The 22,409-nt window shown below is 36.4% G+C and overlaps 1 protein-coding gene across 1 annotated transcript in view; it reads left to right on the forward strand.

The window, feature by feature from the left end:
- The window catches only part of ZNF385D (zinc finger protein 385D), a gene marked incomplete at its 5' end in the record, with an annotated part of 281,502 nt that overhangs the window by 183,030 nt on the left and 76,063 nt on the right, over positions 1-22,409 (forward strand). The window contains one exon of the mRNA XM_079795585.1: positions 17,334-17,496. Coding sequence (XP_079651711.1) covers positions 17,334-17,496 — 163 coding nt within the window. The remainder of the gene's footprint in view (positions 1-17,333; positions 17,497-22,409) is intronic.

A 22,409-nucleotide genomic window follows, 5' to 3' on the forward strand; every position in this document is an offset into this window, starting at 1 on the left:
AAGATAAACAGAAATGTGAAGAAGAAAATGACCCTGGAAGTTGCTGAATATGTTTCTACTAGGAATATTTGTTCAGAATATTATACTATCAACAACAGACAGATATAATCTTTGTACAAACGTTTCCTGCATTTGTTTCAGATATGGGTGTAAATCATTTTATTTTACAAGTAATTTTCATTAGGCTTTCAAAATTCACATGGGAGCTATAGCCATAGGAAAGCCAAAAATGTTCCATTTTTTAAAATATCTTAAAATCCAATGATCAGAAATCCATACATAGTTAAATATGATGTTGAGCAGATTGAAATTTTTGCCACATGTGCTATTTATTACTCTGTTCTGCTTTCCACACACATCTTTTCATGCATCCCCTACTCTACTGCTGACATAGTAGATGAGCATATGAAATTGCTGGTTTTATAGGTCAAAAATGGTCAAATGCTGGCAATTTATTTTTAAATACTTTTGTTATTGATTTCAGAGAAGAAGGGAGAGGAAGAGAGAGAGAAACATCAATGAGGAAAGAGAATCATTGATTGGCTGCCTTCTGCACTCCCCCTATTAGGGATTGAGCCTGCAACCTGGGCATATGCCCTGACCAGGAATTGAACCCTTACCTCTGGTTCATAGGTTGATGTTCAACCACTAGGACACACTGGCCAGGCAAATGCTGGCAATTTAATATGATTTATACATAGGTGCATAGAAGTACATTTTGGTTAATCTAACAGCAAGCACATAGGAGAAATACCCTTCATCTCCCAAGGCAAATTGCTCTTCTTGGCTCTTTTAAAAAAATTATATATATATATATATATATATATATATATACATATATATATATATATGTATATATATATATATATATATATATATATATATATATATATATACACACACACACACACATGTCTTGAAATTGTCTAAAAGCTTCATAACCGGCACCAAGATGTTTGTTTGTGTCATAATAATAACAGTGTTCTGAGAAATAATAGATATATAATGAATTGATAACTTAATGTTGTTAAATTCACTCTCCTATAATCCTTATGGATGCCAAGTTCACCAAGGACAGAGTTTGAGTACATGGTATGGATTTTATCAACATTTGATGCGAGGATGATTGAACAAACAATCAAGCATTGTTACTTCTACTTTGCCAATGAGAAGCTCGAACTTTAAAAGGCTATATAAATCCCCCTTACCGGCAGGTGGGTGGAGCTAGGATTATAACCACATCTTCTGACCACGAAGTCCATGCATTTCATTAAATATAGTGCTTCCCGGTAGCCACTGCAACAAGGAAGATACATCTTTTGACAGTCTGAACTGTGATTTTGTTTTCTATTTTCTTGAGAGATTTTAGGAAAATGGGACACAGATCCGGATTATAGAGAAAATGAGAGGGTGAGAGTTGAAACTGTGATGGAAATCAAGTTGGCATTTAATTAACAAATAAAAACAAACAAAAAAGTTATTTGTGGTCCCACCAACCTCTAAAAAAATAAATCTCAAACACATCTTTTCAGGTAACTTTCACAGGAATTCGAATATTCCAGGAAGAAAGGGAATGTTTCTGAAACACAGCATCTCTTGCTTCCTGTTTCTTTAACATGTACTGCGATCGTGGCATGTAACATTTTAACTGAAAGGTACCTCGAGAACATCACTTTTCCCCATCCCTTCCCCTGGGTCTTAAGGGTCCCAGATAAAGTGCTCAGTAACCATCTGGAGAGGGAGCCACTAGGATCTGTGGAAAGGAAGACCAAGAAATTGAGGATGAAAAACTTTTCTCACCTCCTCCCCCTCCTAATTTACAGCAGAGCAGCTCCTCTTTATTCTGTATTTACATACAGATAAGAATGCTTTCACTGCAAGAATTTTCAAGAACATAGCTATGCCCATATTAGGTTAGGAAGAAGGAAATCATATGTTAGATGACTATGCATGTTCACAAATGTATCTATCCTATTTAATCTTCCATCAATCCACGAAGTCATCCATTAGTCCCTTTGGTTGGGAATTGAGGATTTCTTCCTTCCTGAGCCTCTCTCCATTTCCTCTTTTACTGTCCTTTGGGTCTGTGAACCCCTAGCAAGTTGCTCTCCTTGCACTTTCCCCAGAGCTGTCAGTCATCCCCTTCCCCTTTGTGTTCTTGTAGATGTCATTGTAGTAGAGGTGGGCAACTTTAGATCTTGCCTCCTCTGGGCTCTGGAGGGGTGCACTTAGACTTTCCAAGTTCCTTAGAATGTAATACCCATAAAACAATACCCCCCCACCCCCCACCCCCGCCAAACACTAAGGGTCCGTTTTAGCATAACTCTTATAGGTTATTCTGAAAACTTTCTTGACATTGTTCTTCTATCTTACTAAGACTGCTATTATTTTCTTTCCCTCCTTCGTGTAACTTAGATCTGATTGGGCACAGTTACCGAGGCTCCTGAAAGGGGATGAGTCTGATAGCTGAATGGAGAAAATGCTATTTCTTCCACAAGAGGCTTCTAATGTGATAAAGAGCAAGTAATTCATAGACCAGGATGGACACCCCAGAACTTCTCACTCAAATGTAGTCTTTGTTCAAGGCACTGAAATTTTGCTTCTCTAATTTGACCATCACAAAGTAAAAAAACAGCTTTTTTTCTATAATAATTTTGCAAATGAAAAAACTGAGGTTCAGAGAATAGTAAATTGTTTAAGGTCATACAGTCAATGATTGGAAAGTCAAAATTTAAACAGAGGACCATTAAATTCCATCTTAGTTTCATTCCATTTTATTTACAATAAGCCTTACACCTTAGCTCATAGACCTGGTGCCATGATCTTCTGGGTTGTATTAAGATTTGTACAAAGAGCCGAAACCGATTTGGCTCAGTGGATAGAGTGTCGGCCTGCGGACTGAAAGGTCCCAGGTTTGATTCCCATCAAGGGCATGTACCTTGGTTGCGGGCACATCCCCAGTAGGGGGTGTGCAAGAGGCAGCTGATTGATGTTTCTCTATCATCGATGTTTCTAACTCTCTATCCCTCTCTCTTCCTCTCTGTAAAAAATCAATAAAATATATTTTAAAAAAGATTTGTACAAAGATTTATTCACTTTCTGCACTTACACACCTATTTGCAAGGCAATGTTTCTTATCTTCTTCACTTGAAGATAGTGAAAAATGAATGAAAAAAAATGAATGAATGTTTACAAAAGGGACTTGAGATCTATAGATGTAAGATTGAAAAAAGAATCACAATATTACCTCTGTGTCTACTGAAAAGATTTTTTTTAAAGGCATAAGTAAATTATGTTATTTTTAAGCTTTCTAAGTGTGTGATGAGAAAGGACAGCTAGGAAAAATGAAGAAACATAAAGAGCTGTAGGTTCCAAGCGTTCCTAGAATAAAAGTAGTTCTTATTTTTGAAGTGCACGATGTTAAAAATCATGGGGAGTTTCATCAATCATTTGTAGGTCTCTTTAGGAAGGAGCAGGGTCTTTTGATTATTCTGTCAAAGTCAAATAGGATCTCAGAAACCAAAATCCTAGCATGTTGTAAGTAGACATTACTGGTTTTGATGAGAGACTGAAAAAGCCCTTCAGTCCTGGTCCCACCTTTGATTTCCAGTAGAGTTAACATTTGGGGAAACTATGCATGCCAACCATATTGATTTATTAAGAATTGACAAGGAGTCTGGCCATTGTGGCTTAGTGGTTGATATGAACCAAGAGGTCAAGGTTTGATTCCCAGTCAGGGCACATGCCTGGGTTGTGAGCTTAATGCCCAGTAGGGGTAATGGAGGAGGCAGCCGATCAGTGACTCTCATCATTGATGTTTTTCTCCCTCTCCCTCTCACTTCCTCTCTGAAAAAAATATTATATAAGAATTGACAAGAAATTATATAGAACAGGTGGTTTGGGTCTACCCAGATCTATGATTCAGACTCTTCCCAGATATTTCTTTACTCCAGGCAATACAAAGAAATACCCAAAGAGGCCCAAAGGAAGATACGTTGTGTTCTTGCTTCTCTTAAAATCGTGGAACATGGAGCTTTTCAGAGCACTTTGGTGCTTCATTTAGGCAAAGATTAGCTAAAAAATAATGTGGACTTAATTGTACCTATCTGCTCACACACCCTCTCTTTTTTCCCCTGGCTTGGAACTTTATATTTATCTAGATTTAAGGCATCGTAATATGGTCGATGCATTCATTAAGTTATGTAACCCTGGCTGTCCTGTAAACCAATCAAAAGGTGTATCATGACTCTAATAATATATATTTAAATTTTGCTTATATAATAGCCAAAATATGTGTCCTCCATTCATTGGCAGATCTCCTCCAAGTGGTGATTCAGGAATCCAGGCCTTCCCATCTTGTGGTCTTAACATCTTTAATGTGTAGCTTCCAAGTGGCTATGCTTACCAAATCAAACAGGTAGAGGGAAAAGAGCCAGGAAAACTATGCATGGGAAGTTTTAGTTAACCAAGGTGGACATGGTGAAGATCACTTCCTCTTACCCTCATTGTCTGTAATTCAGTCACATAACACTTACGTATAAGAGTAGTATAGTCCGGCTGTGTACCAAGGGGGAAAAAATAAGTTTCTTCTGTGAGTTCCTGATATTGTATCCCAGAAACTAGCTAGATTATTACAAAAGGTATTGTTTTCTTTATGTGGTAAAAGATAGAGGGTCATAAAAGAAGGTGGGGAAGCTGCTCTATGAGAAATATACTTCTCTTAATGTTTTCTCTCTCTCCTGGATCTTTTTTTTTTAATTTTGCTAAATATCTACATTGAAGACAGAAATGTTTGAAGAAGTATTCATGTTATTATGGGAGGATCATGAACTTTGGAGACAGGAAGACCTGGTTTCAAGTTTTTCCACTGTGGACCTTAAGCTAGTCTCTTAAACATTATGAACCTCAGTTTCCTCATCGTGAAATGGATATAAGAAAATCTTATTTTGAGAGAAACTATGAACTTTATATAAAATCCATTTTAAGTATGTATAGGAAAAAACATAACATATATAGGGTTTGGTAAAATTTGTGGTTTCAGGCATCTACTAGGGGTCTTGATACATAGCTTCTATGGATAAGGGGAGGGAGGCTACTGTATTATCATTATTAGGGCAACTCTAAGTTCTTTTTTCCTCATCTAAAAAATATATGGAAAGATGTGTATTACTAGTAGTTATGTTAACAATAAGCTGCTGTAACAAATAGACCTCGAATTTAGATGACATGGATGTCTATTTCTCTTATACATAATATTTTCTGCAGTTAGCATTTCTGATTTTAGCAAGTCATGCATTGCAGACATTGAGGGCATTGGAGGCAGAGAGTAGCCAATTCAAAATATTAATCGATGGAGGAAAGCCTAAAGTTAATATTTCTATGGATAATTAAAATGAAGTATTTACCTAAAAATTTACTTTCAAAGTAACTAATACATTCACTCAGTAACCTGCTTATAAACTTTTGTAACAGTGCTCTATTTTAGGAATGGGAAACATTTCACTGGAGGTGAAATGATTTATGTTGAGTATATGAATAAAGTTGGGAGACTAGTTGGGAGCTATGCCTTCCCATTTCTAGCTTGTTACTTACTGTAACAAGCTACATCACCTCTCTGTCATGAGGATGTGATCCAAAAAAAATCTCAATCAAACAAATAAATGTTGTATATATGTTAATAAGTAAATGAAGTATTTCATGTGACAGTAAAAAGTGTGATTTTACTTTTTGTATAATAATATATAATTATCGTTCAACAAATAGATATTGAACACCTACTATGCCCCTAGTGACAATAAAATCCCTGAAGGTCTGCAAGGATTAGTACTGGATGATTTGTTTATAGGTTATTTTACATGATTCCTTCTCTTTATTTAAACTTTCTATTTGATGCACTTTCTGAAAAGAGTGAAAATATTTTAAGATAACTCACTCATTTATTAAAAATAGTATCTCATTTTTCTGCTTTTATGAATGATAGAATCAAAATGCAGGTTTCTTTCCAGAATTCCATCTATAATATGGAAATGCATATTAGTAGAATTAAGTAAGGCAACAATGTTCAGTTCAAAATGACAGTGTCAGATGGAGGCCACCTGAATTGGCAACTCCATGTCCAAGCATTCAGATCTTTCATTTATGCCTACCTTTCCAAAGATCCATTGTTCCAATTCATTGATTAAGTATTAAATTATCATGTCCTGTATTACCATCACCAACAACATACATGTTGTAAAATCCAACGGACATTCTATGCTTTACTTTTACCTGATGTGGCAGCAGCAGTGAATAGTGAAGACCATTCCCTTCCACAAGCTATTATTTCGCTTGGCTTTCATGATACCAGATTCTTCAGGTTTTTATCTTATTTCCCATGTTCTATGTCTTCTTTCCTAGCGCCATTTCCTGCCATGCCAATCTGTTGGAATGCCCCACAGCATAAGTGTGTGTTGAACATTTCTATATTTAAATGAACAGATAAACACACAAGCAAATCTAATTTTTAACCTAAATGTGTGGCACTGATGGTGGGAGTTTCAGGAAATGGGAGCAGAATGACCAGAGGAAGCTGTGGAATCTTTGGAAAGATTGTTTGTAGGACTCGCCCTGCAAACGTGAAAGCACAGCTTTGAACAACCTCAAGGGTCTGTGAACAACCTCAAGGGTCTCCACAATTCCTTGTTGAAAACTAAATGTTGAAATCATTTTGCAAACTTTGTGCTTGATTTTTCTCTTCATTTCCATGAAGCTTGAATCACTGAATCATTCTTGAAGTTCTCTTGTTATCTTAATACATTAACTTAGCTCATTACAGCTGAGTATGTAGTGCAAAATAGCATCTGTTTACACTGTAATAATATAAAAAAATTACTTACCAGTAACAGAATAAAGAGCAATTTGCAAAAGCTAATCATATTTGTGCACTTGTCTGCAAAAAGTAAATTGTTAATATATGCCCAAGGGGGCAATCTCTTGCTGGTTTAAGCGGTGGAAGCAGTGATATTAACAAGCATAGCTTGGACAACTCCTGTACTTAAGATTGAATTCAAAATATTTTAACTTGTCATGAAAATATAGATGTTCATTAATTTCGTTAACTTACTTTGACCCTGGTAAATTCAAGCAATGTAGGGATTCAGATAATATCATGGAAAATCCTATGGTTAGAAACTTAATATTTACTAAGTCAAAGTTTTAATAATTCTTAGAGAAAACTTTCTTTAACTATTTTTTAGTGTTAATTGCAAAAACTATTGGGGAAACATTTCAAATGAAGCCCCTCTTTTGACACCATCCCCCAAAGCATTGACATTAAAAGTCTGTTTAAAATTTGAAAATTAACATTTGAAAATATGGAAAAATAAATGGATTGGAATCAGTAATCTCACTGAGTTGCAGCTTTTTACTTCTTCAGATAGGGAAGCCAGGGGATGCTTACATTTTATAGTCACTGAAACTTTTAAATTTTACACTTACAATTAAAAAAAATATATGTTGTTACTTATTGATTTTAAAGAGAGAGAAAGGGAGAGGGAGAAACATTGATTGGCTGCCTTCTGCACATTGAGCCTGCAACCCAGGCATGTGCCCTGACTGGGAATGGAACCAGTGACCTTTTGGTGCATGGGAGGACACTCTCAACCAACTGAGCCACATCAGCCAGGGATACACTTACAACATTTTTAAAAGATATTATTTACAAAATAAACCCTTTCTTCTTTGGTCATAATAGAGACAGGTGCCATTAGGTTTTTCTCCCCTCCTATATTTATCAAGAGGAGAGAAAGAAATCTATGTGACCTTAATCTTTAAATTCCCCTTTTTCTGGATGACAGGGTATAACCTATTCAACTAAGACAATCTTACGTCAGACATGTTAATAATATTCATTAAGCACAGTTCTCTTTTATATTTAGTCAGCCCTCGATTACTACTCTCATCCTGCTTTGTTGCTTTTGACCTACCCTATAATAAGTTTCCCGTAAATGGCTGATTCCATCCACTACAATTTTAGCTGAGAGAACAACCCCCTGCTAGGTTTGGAGGCCACCTCATTGTAGCCTCCAACGAAAAGAGTTTACCAATCCTGATGTCACTGCTCTGATGATAAAACCTTTATCCTTGTGAATTCAGCCTCCAGAGACCAAATGCTAAGATATGATAGTCTATGTCAGAAGAAATGGATCCTTTCTTTCCAGTTAACTTACTTTGGTGTGAGGATGAAAAGGGAATGATTCATTCTGTGGCTGAAACTTGGAGATTTTCAAGCACTTTAAGAAAATACTTTTTTTAAGGCTAAACTATGAAGTATACTTTAGCTCAATGAAGAATTGAAAAATATGTTGTCTCCTACACTGTCAGTGGGAGTCTTAGTTCATTCACTCAAATGTTGCAGCTGATTAAGAATTGTGTTTCAGTGGTAAAACAAGAAAAAAAATATTTTATTTGCCTTTCAAATGGCATTTCCCAGTAGCTTGGGTTTCCATCTGTTGCTGATAACTCCCCAATTTAGCTACAGCCTAGACTTCATCTCTAAGCTCCATATCAAATAATTAATGACAGAACCCATGTTTCTTTGATGTTTTAAAGAGTCCTTGAACTCAACATACCCTAACCCAACTCATGTTCTTCTACCCATACATATGGACCTCTTTGAATATCAAAAATTCTAGGAGACAGAACCTCCAATCATGCGTTTGGAAGAAGCAGAAATCTGTGAGGCATCTTTGAGGACACCCCTCAAAATTCACCATCAATTCTTGACATTTTTAATTCACCTATTAATCAAATGTGTGTACTATCCTCTCTCTGCTTTCTCTGTCGTCATCAGATTCTTAGCTGTGGACATCTCTTCTTTGGACCATTACGATAATAATCCAACCCTTTGCTCCATCCCCATTTTACCCCTCTCCTCCCATCTAGCCTTGTTGTCCCTGCCAGAGTGAGCTCATTAAGATGCAAACATAGTTATGTGTCTGTATTTCCTAAAAACCTCTGAGGAGCCTTCCATTTGAACAGATATTAAAGAACATAACCCTTATCCGAGGCTACAAGGCTCTCTGCTGGAACTGACTTGTGCCCAGTGATACTTCCTGGTGTCTAAAGGCTTCACATTTCAAGATAGAAACAAGCATCACATAGTTTCCCACACTTTATTTGGCACTTCACCATTAATTTATTGGAGCTTGTATTAAAATAACTTAAATGGGTGAACCCTCAGATAGAATGGTGCTAATAATGGTATCTACAGCATGGGCCCAAGATAGAGAAAAACTAGTAATGTGAAGTTTAACCCCTTTGCAATGGGGCTTGCAAATAGTTTTTTGCATTTTTCAAACCTTTTTCACTTTGCTTATAGTGGTTTTTTTTAATAGAACAAACTTGTAAATTTAGTTTAATTTATCAGTCTGACTTGTTCTCTCTCCCATAACTGCAATAGCATCTGGCCACAGGTCAGTCAGTACTTGGTGAATGAATGAAGAGAACAAGGATTGAAATAAAGGTGGATTCTGCCTGTTAGTCTAAGTTACTAAGGTTATTTGTGATCTCTTACTCCCAGTGCACCCAAAGTGCTTCAGAAAAGTGTTCTGGTGCTTAACACTGACAAAACATCTGGCTCAAATATAAACCATTATTTGTGGACCCAAAGACTCTACTAACAATTGCATATTTTAGAGGTGATCTTTGGGACAAGTTGACTAAGGCAACAATTGTAACAATTCTCATATGTATGAATTAGAAATTAGAAATGCTACAAACCTATAGAAAGAAGTTATTTCCTGACTTATGGAGAAATAAGGAATTTAATAATTTTCCCCTAATGTAAGGTGTTCTTCTTCAGCAAATACAAGATATATATATATAGTATTACATGGATTTGTAGGGAGGAAAATAGGCTAATGATGTCAGAATTAATTTTCCTATATTGTTTTAGGACATAAATATTCCATTGTGAGAGTTAAATGGTGTAAACAGAGAAATAGCACTCGAATACTGCACATTTCTATCTGTGTATTTAAAAGAATTCTGTGTTAAATAAATCTGAAGTGCAGAGTCATCACTGGAATTACTCATTGCATTTCCTGGATTTAAAAAAATCTTATTAATTATTCATCAGAATTTTTTAAAAAGTGAAACAATCTCCATATTATTCCTTTGCAAAGAGAGCTCCCTATAAATAGCACAATTTGCAGTTGGTGGTACATTTCTCCTGGAGAAAAAAAAAATAATAGTTTGTGTTTGTGCCAGATGCTTTTCCAGCATTAAGTGCCATAAAAATTCCCTGAAGTGTGTTCAACAGATAAGGCAAAGTGCCAGAGAATGGCAGGGAATTAAGTTGAACCCTGTTCACATGTAAAATTCTTTGAGACGCCATATGCATATTTCCATGTTGAAGTAAGAATGTGAAGCTAATTCAAGTGCATTTCATAGGCACTTGTTTAAAGATCTAGATTAGGACTTAGGGACACAATGACAAGGAACATTAAGTCTTTCCCTGTCTGTTGATAGATTCACTTTTTTTTTTTAGAAGAAACAGACATTTAACCCTTCTTATGGCAGTGACATCAGTGGTACCCAACACTGCATACCCCACACTACATGGAGTAGGTGACATGTGATAATAGACATCTGTCAGCAAAATAAGGTGTTATGCAGAGAGAACTAGTCATACAAAGGCTAAAAAAAATGATTTCTTCCCGGGGTATCTTTCTTAAGAGAATAAAAGGGATATACATCCATCCTTTATCTGCACTACAAGCAGATTCCCTTGCTAGAGAATGACATTGTGACTGTGACTGAGAGGTGGGGACTTGAGGTAGGTAGACTGCCTGGAGGAGGAAGTGGGGGTTACTTAGAGGAAGCATGCACTTCATGCCAGGAAATAAGACATTTTTCTCTGCTGCTGATACCAATACCTATGACAGCTTGACCCTCGGACATAATTAAATTCAACATTTCTAATTACCTCCAAACTTTTAAATGGTACATGACAATCACACACAGAGAAAAGTATTAAGCTATGGGCATTGTGCAAGGATGGATATTGAACACTGATTAAGTAGTTAGAAAATGTGTTGTTGTTTCTAATACATCTCGGTTTCATACAAGACATTTTTGTGATTATATCACTAGAGTTAAAACCCACGTGAGGTCCCAGGCTTACAAAAAGCCCCCCAAAATATTAAGCCTACTTAGCCAGATCCAAATATTCCTTTTAGCTCATTTGGACCATGCACACCGGCTTCAAGAGCCCACTGCCAGCCTGTGTCTCCCAGTCAGGGGCCCAACATTAGAGGTCAGTGAGGTAGCTGTTTTGATTCTAAATATACTGAAAAAGATGGTTTCACAACAGGAACCAGGCAAAACCTCTCAAATGAGCTTTCTTCACTCAAATGAGTACTCCCTACTTTATCATTCACATTAGATTCTTGAACACATTAAATGCTTAATGTTTAAAAATCGTGAATGTTTGTAGATGAGGTGAAGAGCTTTGAAAAGTTGAGTCCATCTAGATTATTTTTTTCCAACCACATAAGCACTTAGTAACAGGATATTTTCTTTGCTTATAAAATAAAAGTTAGAGTTACCTAATGTATCTGAGAAATTATGACATGCCTCTCCTTTGTTTATTTAGATTTTTTTTTTAGTTTCAGTGAGTAGTGGTAGTGTATAAAAATTACTTTACTCTTGGTGCTATTATCTTCTTTATTCTATTTTTTTTCCTATTCCTATGACTGTTATTGTTCATTTCTCTACTGAAGAGTGCAGAAGACAGGGACACATTACATTTAAAACAAGGCATCCATCACTTGAGCTCAGAGAGAACACTCATAATTGAATCATGTTTTTTACTTTGGGACTCAATGCCAGTGAATTTTCATTTTTATTCATAATGTAGCCATCTACTTCTGCATTAACTACACAATCACAAGTTAAAATAAATTAATAAATACTCTTTATGGGACATTTAATTAAGGAATAAAAATACCTATATTACATCATTTCCCCTATTATGTAAGAGAATTTGAAAGGAACATGTATTCACAGCAGTAAGGAAAATGTAAACAGTGGGCTCTTCTATCTGTAAATTTCTCCTTCAAATCGTTTAAGTGGAGTAACAGAAAAAGCACTCTTCTTGGCTTACTGGAGTGGTTTTTATTTGCCTGCTGGCGAGAAGTTTTCCTCAATAAAAAAGTCCCACATACATAATGAAAAAACCAGGATATGACTAACACTACAGTAGTTTAATGCAAATGAAAAATAGTGAATTAGATACTTGTTATAGTAATGCTATAAAAATTGTGATACAGGGCTTAGCTTTGCTTATATTCTCATAGAGTTGGGGATTCGCCCAGCACCACAGAATGGATTATGGCAAAGCATTCAGTAGAGAGGTAAAAAAAAAAAAAGGGGTCCAAGGGTCATGATGCAATAATAATTAGCTTGGAGAGAAAAAATAAAAATTCAAAAGAGAAAGTCACAAGGACTTGGAAAGCACTTATATGGGATTTGAGGATTGTATGGAGATTTTCAAGGTTGATTTGCTATTTTGCTTTAATCCGTCTTGGGTAGACATTTTCCAATTACATATGTATCTGAGTTATTTTTTACTTCTTTGTATGACTTGTTCTTAAGGAAAGAAACTTTTGATAATTTTTCTGGGTAATGCATATTGCTGACATTTAGACACATGCAGATGTTCCATCTTCAAATAATTATGCATTAATCTTAAAAAACAACAACTAGACTTTGGCTACTTATAGAAGAAGGGGTCATCTTTGTAAAAAGTCCACTAATATTAAGATGAGTGGCTCTGAAACTTTCGTTTGCATCAGAATCACCAGAAGAGCTTGTAAAACACAGATTGCTGAGCCCCATCTCCATAGTTTCTGATTCAGTAGGACTGGGATGGAGGTTGAGAATTTGTATCTCTAACAAGCTCCCGGCTTCTATTGCTGCTACTGCTCTGGAGACCACCCTTTGAGAACTAATGCTTCATAGGAATGTTCAATTAAGCTGAGTTGAGAAAAAGGGGATTAAGATGGAATCAGGACTTGGAAATCTTCTATTGGTATATACAAATGTGATATTCAAAATATTTCACTAGCCACTGACCAAACAGAATGCATATTGGTCTTAATCCATATGGCTAAGCCTTGTGCCCACTGCCTCCACATTAGACTTGAGTGAGTGTATGCCACCTAAGAATGACATACTGATTAATCAAAATTGTAAACTTTTTTTAAAAATAGTTCTTCAAATATAAATCTAAAGTAAGTGTTTTAGAGTTTAGGATACTATATCATGTTTTATCATTTCATTTTTGTCTTCATCTCCAAATAATAATCTCAGCTAAAATATTCAAAATCAGATAATTATAAAAAAGAATCCCTCTGACTCATGTGTTATCTCTGCCCTCTCCAAAGAACATGGCAACTTCCTTAATAACTACTGTTCATTTTTCTCATATTTTATTTCAATAAATTTAATATGTGGTAAAATTACGATATCAACTAACAAAGATCACGTTTTCCTTTTGGAATGATGTGTTCATGAAAATTAATTGGTTTTGGTAATCAGATACATATACTTACAATATACTTCCTAGTATAAAAAAAAACATATTAAGACACCTTTATATAAAAGAGATGTTGAGTAACAAACAGTATACCAGGTAGTGGTGCTAAAGGAATAAAATGATACATGAACATTAAATATCCTGTGAGTTTCACAGTAATAGTGTTTTAAAAAGAATCCTCTTACTTAGATAAGTAAAATAATGTGTGTGTGTGTGTGTGTTTCAGAAGGATGATACTTCTCCCAAATGTTAGCCACTCAACAGTTATTTTTATCTGCTTTGGAACTTCCACTGTTTTTAAACTGGAAGACATTTTGAAATTCTGAAGATACACTTTGATGACTGAACAGTCTGACTGGCTACTGATGCCTAGGGTGTGGTGATGACATTTAAAGTGGCATCATTCTTTTCTTCAGGAATGTGTGTGCATATCTTTAATGTCAGCTTGTTAGATTTGCTGGTATCATGTGCTATTTCAAAGTCGGTAATAGTGATTTTTATTACACAGTACCCCAATATTCCACTTGTTATTTAAAAGTAGGTTGTCAAAGTCCAATTTTTATTGTTCTGCTCACTTCTGTGTGTACTCTGATCATCTGATTCTGTTTTTAGTTTTCAAATACAAAACTCGGAAATGTGCCATAATGAAGTAGTACACGTCTTTAACCTTGGAATTATTCCTGTGAAGAAGTAATTGTTTGCTTGTGTCTGACGGTTCCCAGGTTTCTGGGAAAGACTTGACTCAGAAACTGGCTAATAAATAACAGGAAACAACCTTGGAGGGAATGTGGTGTGCTCCGTTACATCCAACGTCTCTCTGCCCAGATGAGGCCCACAGAGACATCTCTGGCCAACTGCTGCTTTAAAAAAATCTCCCAGCAGGATACTTACTTAGGTTACAGTCACAGAAAGATTAGATATGGCTGCATAATCTATCCAGTCCAGCAAAGTGGCAGAAAGGGGAGTAGTAAGAGTAAGAAGAGCTGGCTGAGTTGGTTTTTGTTTTGTTTCTTAGTTTTTTTGTGGTTTATGTTTTTATACAAGGAATACACTTTTATACAATACACCTGTATTCAGTTGGACCAAGAGTTATGGGGTTACTATACATAGAAAAAGTAATACTAACGTGACCTAAAAGTAGTCCAATAAATTCTACAAACAATAAATAAGGATGGATGACAAAGAAAATTTATAATACCCAGAAGGGTTATCTGTCTGCATTCGGTTTCCAACTGGTATGTCCATTTCCACCTCAAGACACACACCTGCACCATCACAATTACATTGATCTCCTCTAGTGCTATCTGCCTTCTGTACACCTTCATTCCCCGAAATTCTACACATCATGGGTTCTCCATAGCACTTTGGACCTTCATATCACTGGATTTTTTTTTCCCCAAATTTGAGGGAGGCTTAGTTGTCTTTCTTTGAATCAGATAATTTTTAATTAAGATGATTATTATCAGGGTGCTTTGGGACTGTTGTTCAATTAACAAATGAGTGTGCATTTTTTATTTTTTTGTTTTCTTTTGCTTTTTAATATATCCGGTGTCTCAATTGGGACACACCAACTATTAGTCATTTTGTTATCCCCTTCTTCCACAACTTCCTGAGCCATTTCACTGGTGGGAATCATTGGCTTAGTTGTATCTGTATGGAGAGTATTTGGGGGGTATAAGTATTCTTTTTTCTTGCTGGGTTCTTTTCGAGTGTTTCTTAATTTCCAAAATAGTGACACTCTCCTGGTCCTATGGTATTCTAAAACAAAGTGTTATTTGCTTGGAAATACCACTGAAAATGCAGATTTACTAGAAGCCTTAAAATGTCTATTTTAGAGATATACGTGTAGCTATTAATGTTAATTTAAACACTATCTTTAATAGGTATTGTATCTAAAACATTCACTACTATACCAGGGGTAGGAATGCTGACAGAGAGAAGAGAGGAACTTTGCTTTAAGGAAAAGTATGTAGCCAGTTGCCTAGAGAAGATGACGCACTATATTGTGGATTTAATTGAGTATAGCATATTGTCCTCAAAAGATATGTCTAAAGGACTTGATTTATTAATAAGAAAAACTAGGCAGAAAATAAAAAGGGACATACCGCTCTGTCCATCAAAGTTGCATTCTCCATGTAGAATCAAACCAGTCCAATCTATTGCTGGTTCGTCAATTAACTATAGCCAGTCTTAACTTCATATTTTGACTCACACTATGTCTTTTGATGTTACGTGTTGTTGGGAAACTTGTAACTGATGCATGAGTGTCCTTTCTGTTCAAACTGTTTCTAATATATAATTTCCTTGTCCAGTGTTCTTTCAATAAGGGTACCTAATCCTTTGAGGATACTTGTCAGAATGATGCAAATGAAGGTGTAGATTAATTGTTTATCATTTATAAAGATATATACTGCAACACCCTACCTACCACAGTTGCTGTGATGAAGAGGACAGTGTGATTATTATTTTTCTTGCAAAATGGAACCTTGAGTTTATTTATTTATTTAATATATTTTTATTGATTTCAGAGAGGAAGGGAGAGGGAGAGATAGAAACATCAATGATGAAAGAGAATCATTGATCAGCTGCCTCCTGCATGCCCCCTACTGGGAACCACGCCTGCAACCTGGGCATGTGCCCTTGACCGGAATCTGACCTGGGACCCTTCAGTCCTCAGGCCAACGCTCTATCCACTGAGCCAAACCAGCTGGGGCGAACCTTGGAAGTAATGGGTAGTCTAACAGGCAGAGGTCTCCACTGAGATGGCTTCTTTGCGAGGTGACATTTTGAAAGGTTTTTGAGCTGGGAATCCTTCTGATCTAAGAATTTCCCTGCTCACTCCCAGTCCACCCCAAGCCACCAAGGCTTTCCCCCAAATAAATAAACATTAATAAATATAGATATCTTTAAGATGATTATCTATCTCAATGAATGTGTCTCTCCAGTACCATAAAAAGATAGTTTTAAGAAAATATAAACTTGCAAAAATATATACTACTATTTTAAAATATATATATAAGAAGGCACAGACAAAAGAATTGCATTGGCCCTATTACATAGTCAAAACACACTGTAGCCTCCTGACAATGGACCGGGCATGAAAGACTCACATGTTGAAAGAATGCCTCTACCTTGAATTTCTAAGGCCACCCTCTATGGGAAGCAAGCAGAAAGAAAGAATCAGAAAATTACCCAGCTTCTGTGTACTCCATTTGGACTTAGGCAATGCATTTGATTTTGAACTCTCAAGCTTCAATCTCAGCCTCCTGAGTGCCACTTCCCTTGTTATATGTGAAGTTTTTCTTCTAGACACCTGTTGGGGGCTGTATTAATAAGACACATTGTAGAAAGAGGAACACATTTCCCAGGCCAAGAAGGTGAGAGCTATTTCTTTCTAGGGCCCTTGTTATTTGGGAGCCCAGCATCTTCTGTGGCAGAACAAAGGCAACACAGGTGTAAATTCTTATTTTTCTTCCACTCCGCAAAGAAAATGTTGTTGATGTGGTTAGTGTTCAGCTACATGTCTCTGAAGGGAAGCAATCGAATATTCCTTCCTCCTCCCAACCAGAGGTTTTAGAACTCGATTCCCATTGCTTTCTAGCATCATTCTAAATAGAACCCTACTGTTTGGCCACGGCCAAAATTAGCTTGAATGGTACCGATTATTGAAAGGGAGTCTGTATTTGCAATAATACAGAGAATGCTAGTTTAGAAATGAGCCTGATTGCATGGTTCATTTTGTTCTCCTTTGTAGAGCCAGGCTGCGGCCCACTACAAAGGCACGAAACATGCCAAGAAGCTCAAAGCACTGGAAGCCATGAAAAATAAGCAGAAATCTGTCACTGCCAAGGACAGCGCAAAGACTACCTTCACCTCCATCACTACCAATACCATCAACACCAGCTCTGACAAAACAGGTTAAACAATGATCTTTGTTGTTGTTGTTGTTGTTGTTGTTGTTGTTGTTGTTGTTCTTGCTGTCACCATCATTGTTCTTTGGGGCTTCTTCCCTTGTCTAACCCTGTGTCTGTTTACCTATGTTCCTGCCACATTGATTCATGCATGATCCATCTTTCTATGTGATGGTATTTGTTTCCCCTCATTTTTTTTAATACCCTTCAGACACTAAAATAATCACGTTATACTACAGAGTTTGCATTTGAAACAGTCCCGTGACTGTTTGAAAGCAACACCAGAGTCATAAAGGCATTTGAAGCCATGTCCCCAATAACCCTTGTTGAGAAGTGAACCTTGCTGACGCGCATTGTTTGCATCTAGTATGCAGCACTCCAGCCTGAGACTGCATGGCAGATTTGATTGAACGGTGCGTACACAACACGGTATGCCAAATGAATTGAGAAGGCCCCAGTAAGGGCATTATTACCGACAGGCCTTATTCTCATAAATCCCAAGCAGTGCAGTGTTTTAGGTAATCCTGGGCTTGTTACGGCTGGGTAACCTTTCCTCTGCATACACAGGTAAGTGTTATTGATACCAATTACTCTTTTTAACAGAGTCTTCTCATGAAATAATGGCCTCTGAATGGCCCCTTGGGATAGCTCCTGCAAACAGCTAGTTTATTTGCAGCAGGGGAAGTCCGTGGGGTTTCCCTAAGCTGACATGTGAAAATATAAGAACACTGGTCCTCAAATTTTACATGAAAGTCCTCTGTGATGTATGGATGTACATTTAATACACTACTGTCTAAAACAGAAGAGCTGGTACATGGTTTCCAGTCCCTTCCACTGGCAATGATCAGGAAGCATCCATATCATCATAGGTAGTCTTAACTAGAGGAAACTCTCCTGGCCCTGACTGATAAAAATATAAAGTGCTACAGTGAGCAAATAGAACAGATCATCGTGACTTTATGACACCTGCTTGCATCCATTAGACACATATAGGATCTGGGGATATGCCTGTTCCTATGTGAATCTGTAATGGGTGATGATATTCTCTCCAAGTTCCCATGACAACATCATTGTTCCTTACCCAGGTGTTATTGGTAGATGCATCATGCTGTCCTCCCTGAGAACCCTGTGTACTCCCTGAAGCTGAGTGCCTTTGTCATCTTTGTACACTGTCACCAGGTGTAGGTGCTGAGTAAAATGTCTATTGGATGCTGAATTTTCTCTCACCCCCTCGATTCTCTGATTCGTTTAATTTTGTGTAACAACATACTTACAGGTAAAAATGAAGTGCTTGTCATCTTCACTTCTTTGATATCCAGAGTAAGAGCTGGATTATGTTGTTTTATTAATTTAGATGTACAACTCCCAGGGAAAGCATTAATCTTTTCTCTATTAATTTAAAACATATTCCCTTCTTTTGGGGAGCTAACAGGGAGTGAGCAGTAATGAAGCAGGTGAGTTTAATTTTTGTTCCCAGATATTAGAGCACAGATTGGCATCCCTAAAGCCATAATTTCCATAAAGAAATGTGTTTCATTTGTAAAAAGAAAGTAGGTAGAGAGAACAAAGGCATGGGTTTGATTTAGAGAGATGAGCTTGTTGTAAAGAGTTTAATGTAAAGTTTTTGCTTGCCTCCAAATGTTTCTATTCTTAGACACTTTAATCAATAACGGCTATTTGGGTTTCCTTGACTCCTCTTTTTTTAAATTTAATTTTATTGGGGTGACATTGGCCAACATGAACACATAGGTTTATGTATGGATTTCTAAGTTACAAAATCTGTATGTAGCACTATGTTTCCACCACCCAAAGTCATCTTCTCCTGTCACCTCATATTAGGACTCCCTTCGCCCGCAACCCCCGCCAACTACCACACTGCTGTTTGTGTTCATAAATTTCAGTTTTTTATCCCACATATGGTTCTTAGCTTTTTCTCTCTGACTTATTTCACTTAGCATAATGTTCTCAAGGTCCATTCATGTTGTTGTAAATGATGTTATTTAATCCTTTCTTATGGCTGAGTAGTACTCCATTGTGTATATGTACCACATCTTCTTTATCCAGCCCTCTATCGCGGGACACTTTGGCTATTTCCATGTCTTGTCCACTGTGAAAAATGCTACAATGAACATAGGGGTGCATATATTTTTGCGTATAAATGAGTTTGAGTTTTTTTGTTATATACCTAGGAGTGGGGTTGTTGGTTCATATGGTAGCTCTATTCTTAATTTCTTGACTCCTCTTTAAAATGCAAAAGTCTCTGTTACATTGAGGATGCACATCATTTAACAATATATACTTACATGGTGGGTAGAGCTGCTAACTTGAGTTAGGGAAGGCTCCCACATGGGTTGTCTCTGTTTTGAATGCATTTTTCCATTTCTCAACTTAAAGACCAAAACATAAATGACGGCAGTCACCAAGACTCTGTCCTTTTAGAAGTGGAATGGATACATTTTTTTAGAAGTGGAATGGATTGGCCTGTGGGTGACAACCTACATACAATAAACCGATTCCCAGTGGGGATGCTGGAAGTTGCCCACTGGTTGGAATAGCATTGAAATGGTGAAACTCCCTTTCAAACTAGAGCTAGAGAAAATTCCAGAAAGGCAGAAGAGATAGTCAAATCTATAAAGTTGGTACAAATATGTTAAAGCCAAATGAAGAAAATTATGAGCATCAAGAAGGACATTGTTCTCCTAATCTATAGGAATCTGTACTCAACCCCCACACCCCCCAAAAACACACACACACACACACACATACAAAAACAACAGTCCCATAGGTTGAAAGACTAAGGTTTCTAGCACACTAACCTGGTATTTTAAGCCAAATTTTATCAAATGGGGATTTCCACAAAACTGTCTATAAGAAGTAGCCTAAGAAAGCTCCAGTCATGTCATAAATTGTTATCTCATTTCTATTGCAATATAAATCAGAGGTACCTATCCTAACCAATTAGAGTGTTGTTGTTGTTGTTTTTTTTTTTTTAAAAAAAAAAAACACAACACAATTTCTTGGCTTTTTTTTTTTTACTACTGTTTCCTCCTACAGATGAGGAAGGAACACAACCCAGAAAATAAGATGGGTCTCTGAGGCATTTCCCTAGAACAGTTAAATACTTGGAGGCAGACAGAGAGAGAGATAAGACTAAAGAATTAAAGTTCATGTATTTTTTAATAAAAAAAATATTAACCATTTTGATTAATGCACAAGGTTATTTTGTGATTTTGAGACTTATCTATACATAAAAGATATAGATGTGTATTAAATCACATTTTACTAATTTTACCAGATTACTCTTAATAAAAATAATCCAAATATATAAAAAACTATTTGCTTTTAAAAAGGCTAAATAGACAATGCTTTGGTAGATAAGAACCTTAAGAGAAAGCTGGGCAACAATAGTGAAAAGGGCAAGAAGTAATGTGGACTTGAATTATAAAATTGACTTGTAGTTTTTCCTGGGTTTCTCAAACATATAAGAAATAGAATACTCATAAAAAAACAAGTTTTCATCCCAGTTCTACTTAATAAAAAGAGAGCTGTGAAAACAATTCCTCTTAAATTCCTAAATCATATATTATGGGTTTTAATTGCTGCCTTGGGCTAACAAATATGTCTAAATGACACATTGGGTAAGCTTTTATTCACTAATTTTATGATCTTGGAATTCTCTTTTATTACTTAATGTCAGTCTGCATGCTGGAGTGGTGAGTAATAGAGAATGCTCAGTGATGAACTACCGACTGTTCACAGAAAGCCTAGCTCCCCTATCTCTAGGCAAGAAAGATGCTCCCTAACATTAAAACATAAGTTGAGTCTTTGTGGCCTAATGAGGAGTATTAGATTGATGAATTTACAAGAAACATTTACAAGACAAAAGTAATATTTTAAAAAATAATTTGAACACTCAAAAAAATTTTAGTACTTGAGGGTGGTTGCTATGTATTACAGAATATTTCATAGAATAAATATTTTCATTTTCAAAGTTGGCTAGAATAACTTTGTCTGATCTAGCAAGTTGTGTGTGTTTTTTAATACAAGAGTTTTATTTTAAAAAAATTAATGATAAAAAATAAGAAATTATGCTCAAAGTAACTTGGCAAATATAACTCAGTTGGTGTTTATTTTTTTCTTCTTTTTTTTTTCTATAAAATGACAACTTCAGAGGTGTTGGATTTAGTCTTATGCTAGGCCATCCTGTTATATATATATATATATATATATATATATATATATATATATGATTTCAGAAAGGAAGGGAGAGGGAGACAGAGATAGAAACATCAGTGATGATAGAGAATCATTGATTGGCTGCCTCCTGCATGCCCCCTACTGGGAATCGAGCCCACAACCCATGCAGGTGCCCTTGACCAGAATTGAACCTGGGATCCTTCAGTCCACAGGCCCACACTCTATTCACTGAACCAAACCAGCTAGGACCTCTGATCTTTCTTTACTTTCCCTTTTTGAGAAACCTTATTTATTCCAAGTGCTTATCAGTTAGTTAGGCTAGATTATACTGCAGTAATAAACAACTTCGAAATCCCAGGGGCTTTGGCAACAACTAATCCTTTCTCACTCACATAGCACATCAGCTCTGGTTTTCTTTCCATGTTCATTTAATTCCAGGCCCAGGCTAATGAAGCAGTCACTATTAATATTACCATTTCTATGGAAGACGGAAAAGAAAGTCATGAATCAATAGGCTTTTAAAGCTTTTTAATGGAAGTGAATTTATAACATATCTCTCACTTCCACTGCCAAGTCTCATGGTCAAGCCCGATTATAATGGGCAAGGAAGAATATCTCCTCCAGGGAGGGGGCACTGTGTGAGTGAACAATAAAATACAATAGTCCCCCATGGCTTCAACTGTCACTTGTGCCTAGATGTCTGAGCATCCCACATTTCTAAT

The sequence above is a fragment of the Cnephaeus nilssonii genome (assembly GCF_951640355.1).
Source record: "Cnephaeus nilssonii genome assembly, chromosome: 17".
NCBI lineage: Eukaryota > Metazoa > Chordata > Mammalia > Chiroptera > Vespertilionidae > Cnephaeus > Cnephaeus nilssonii.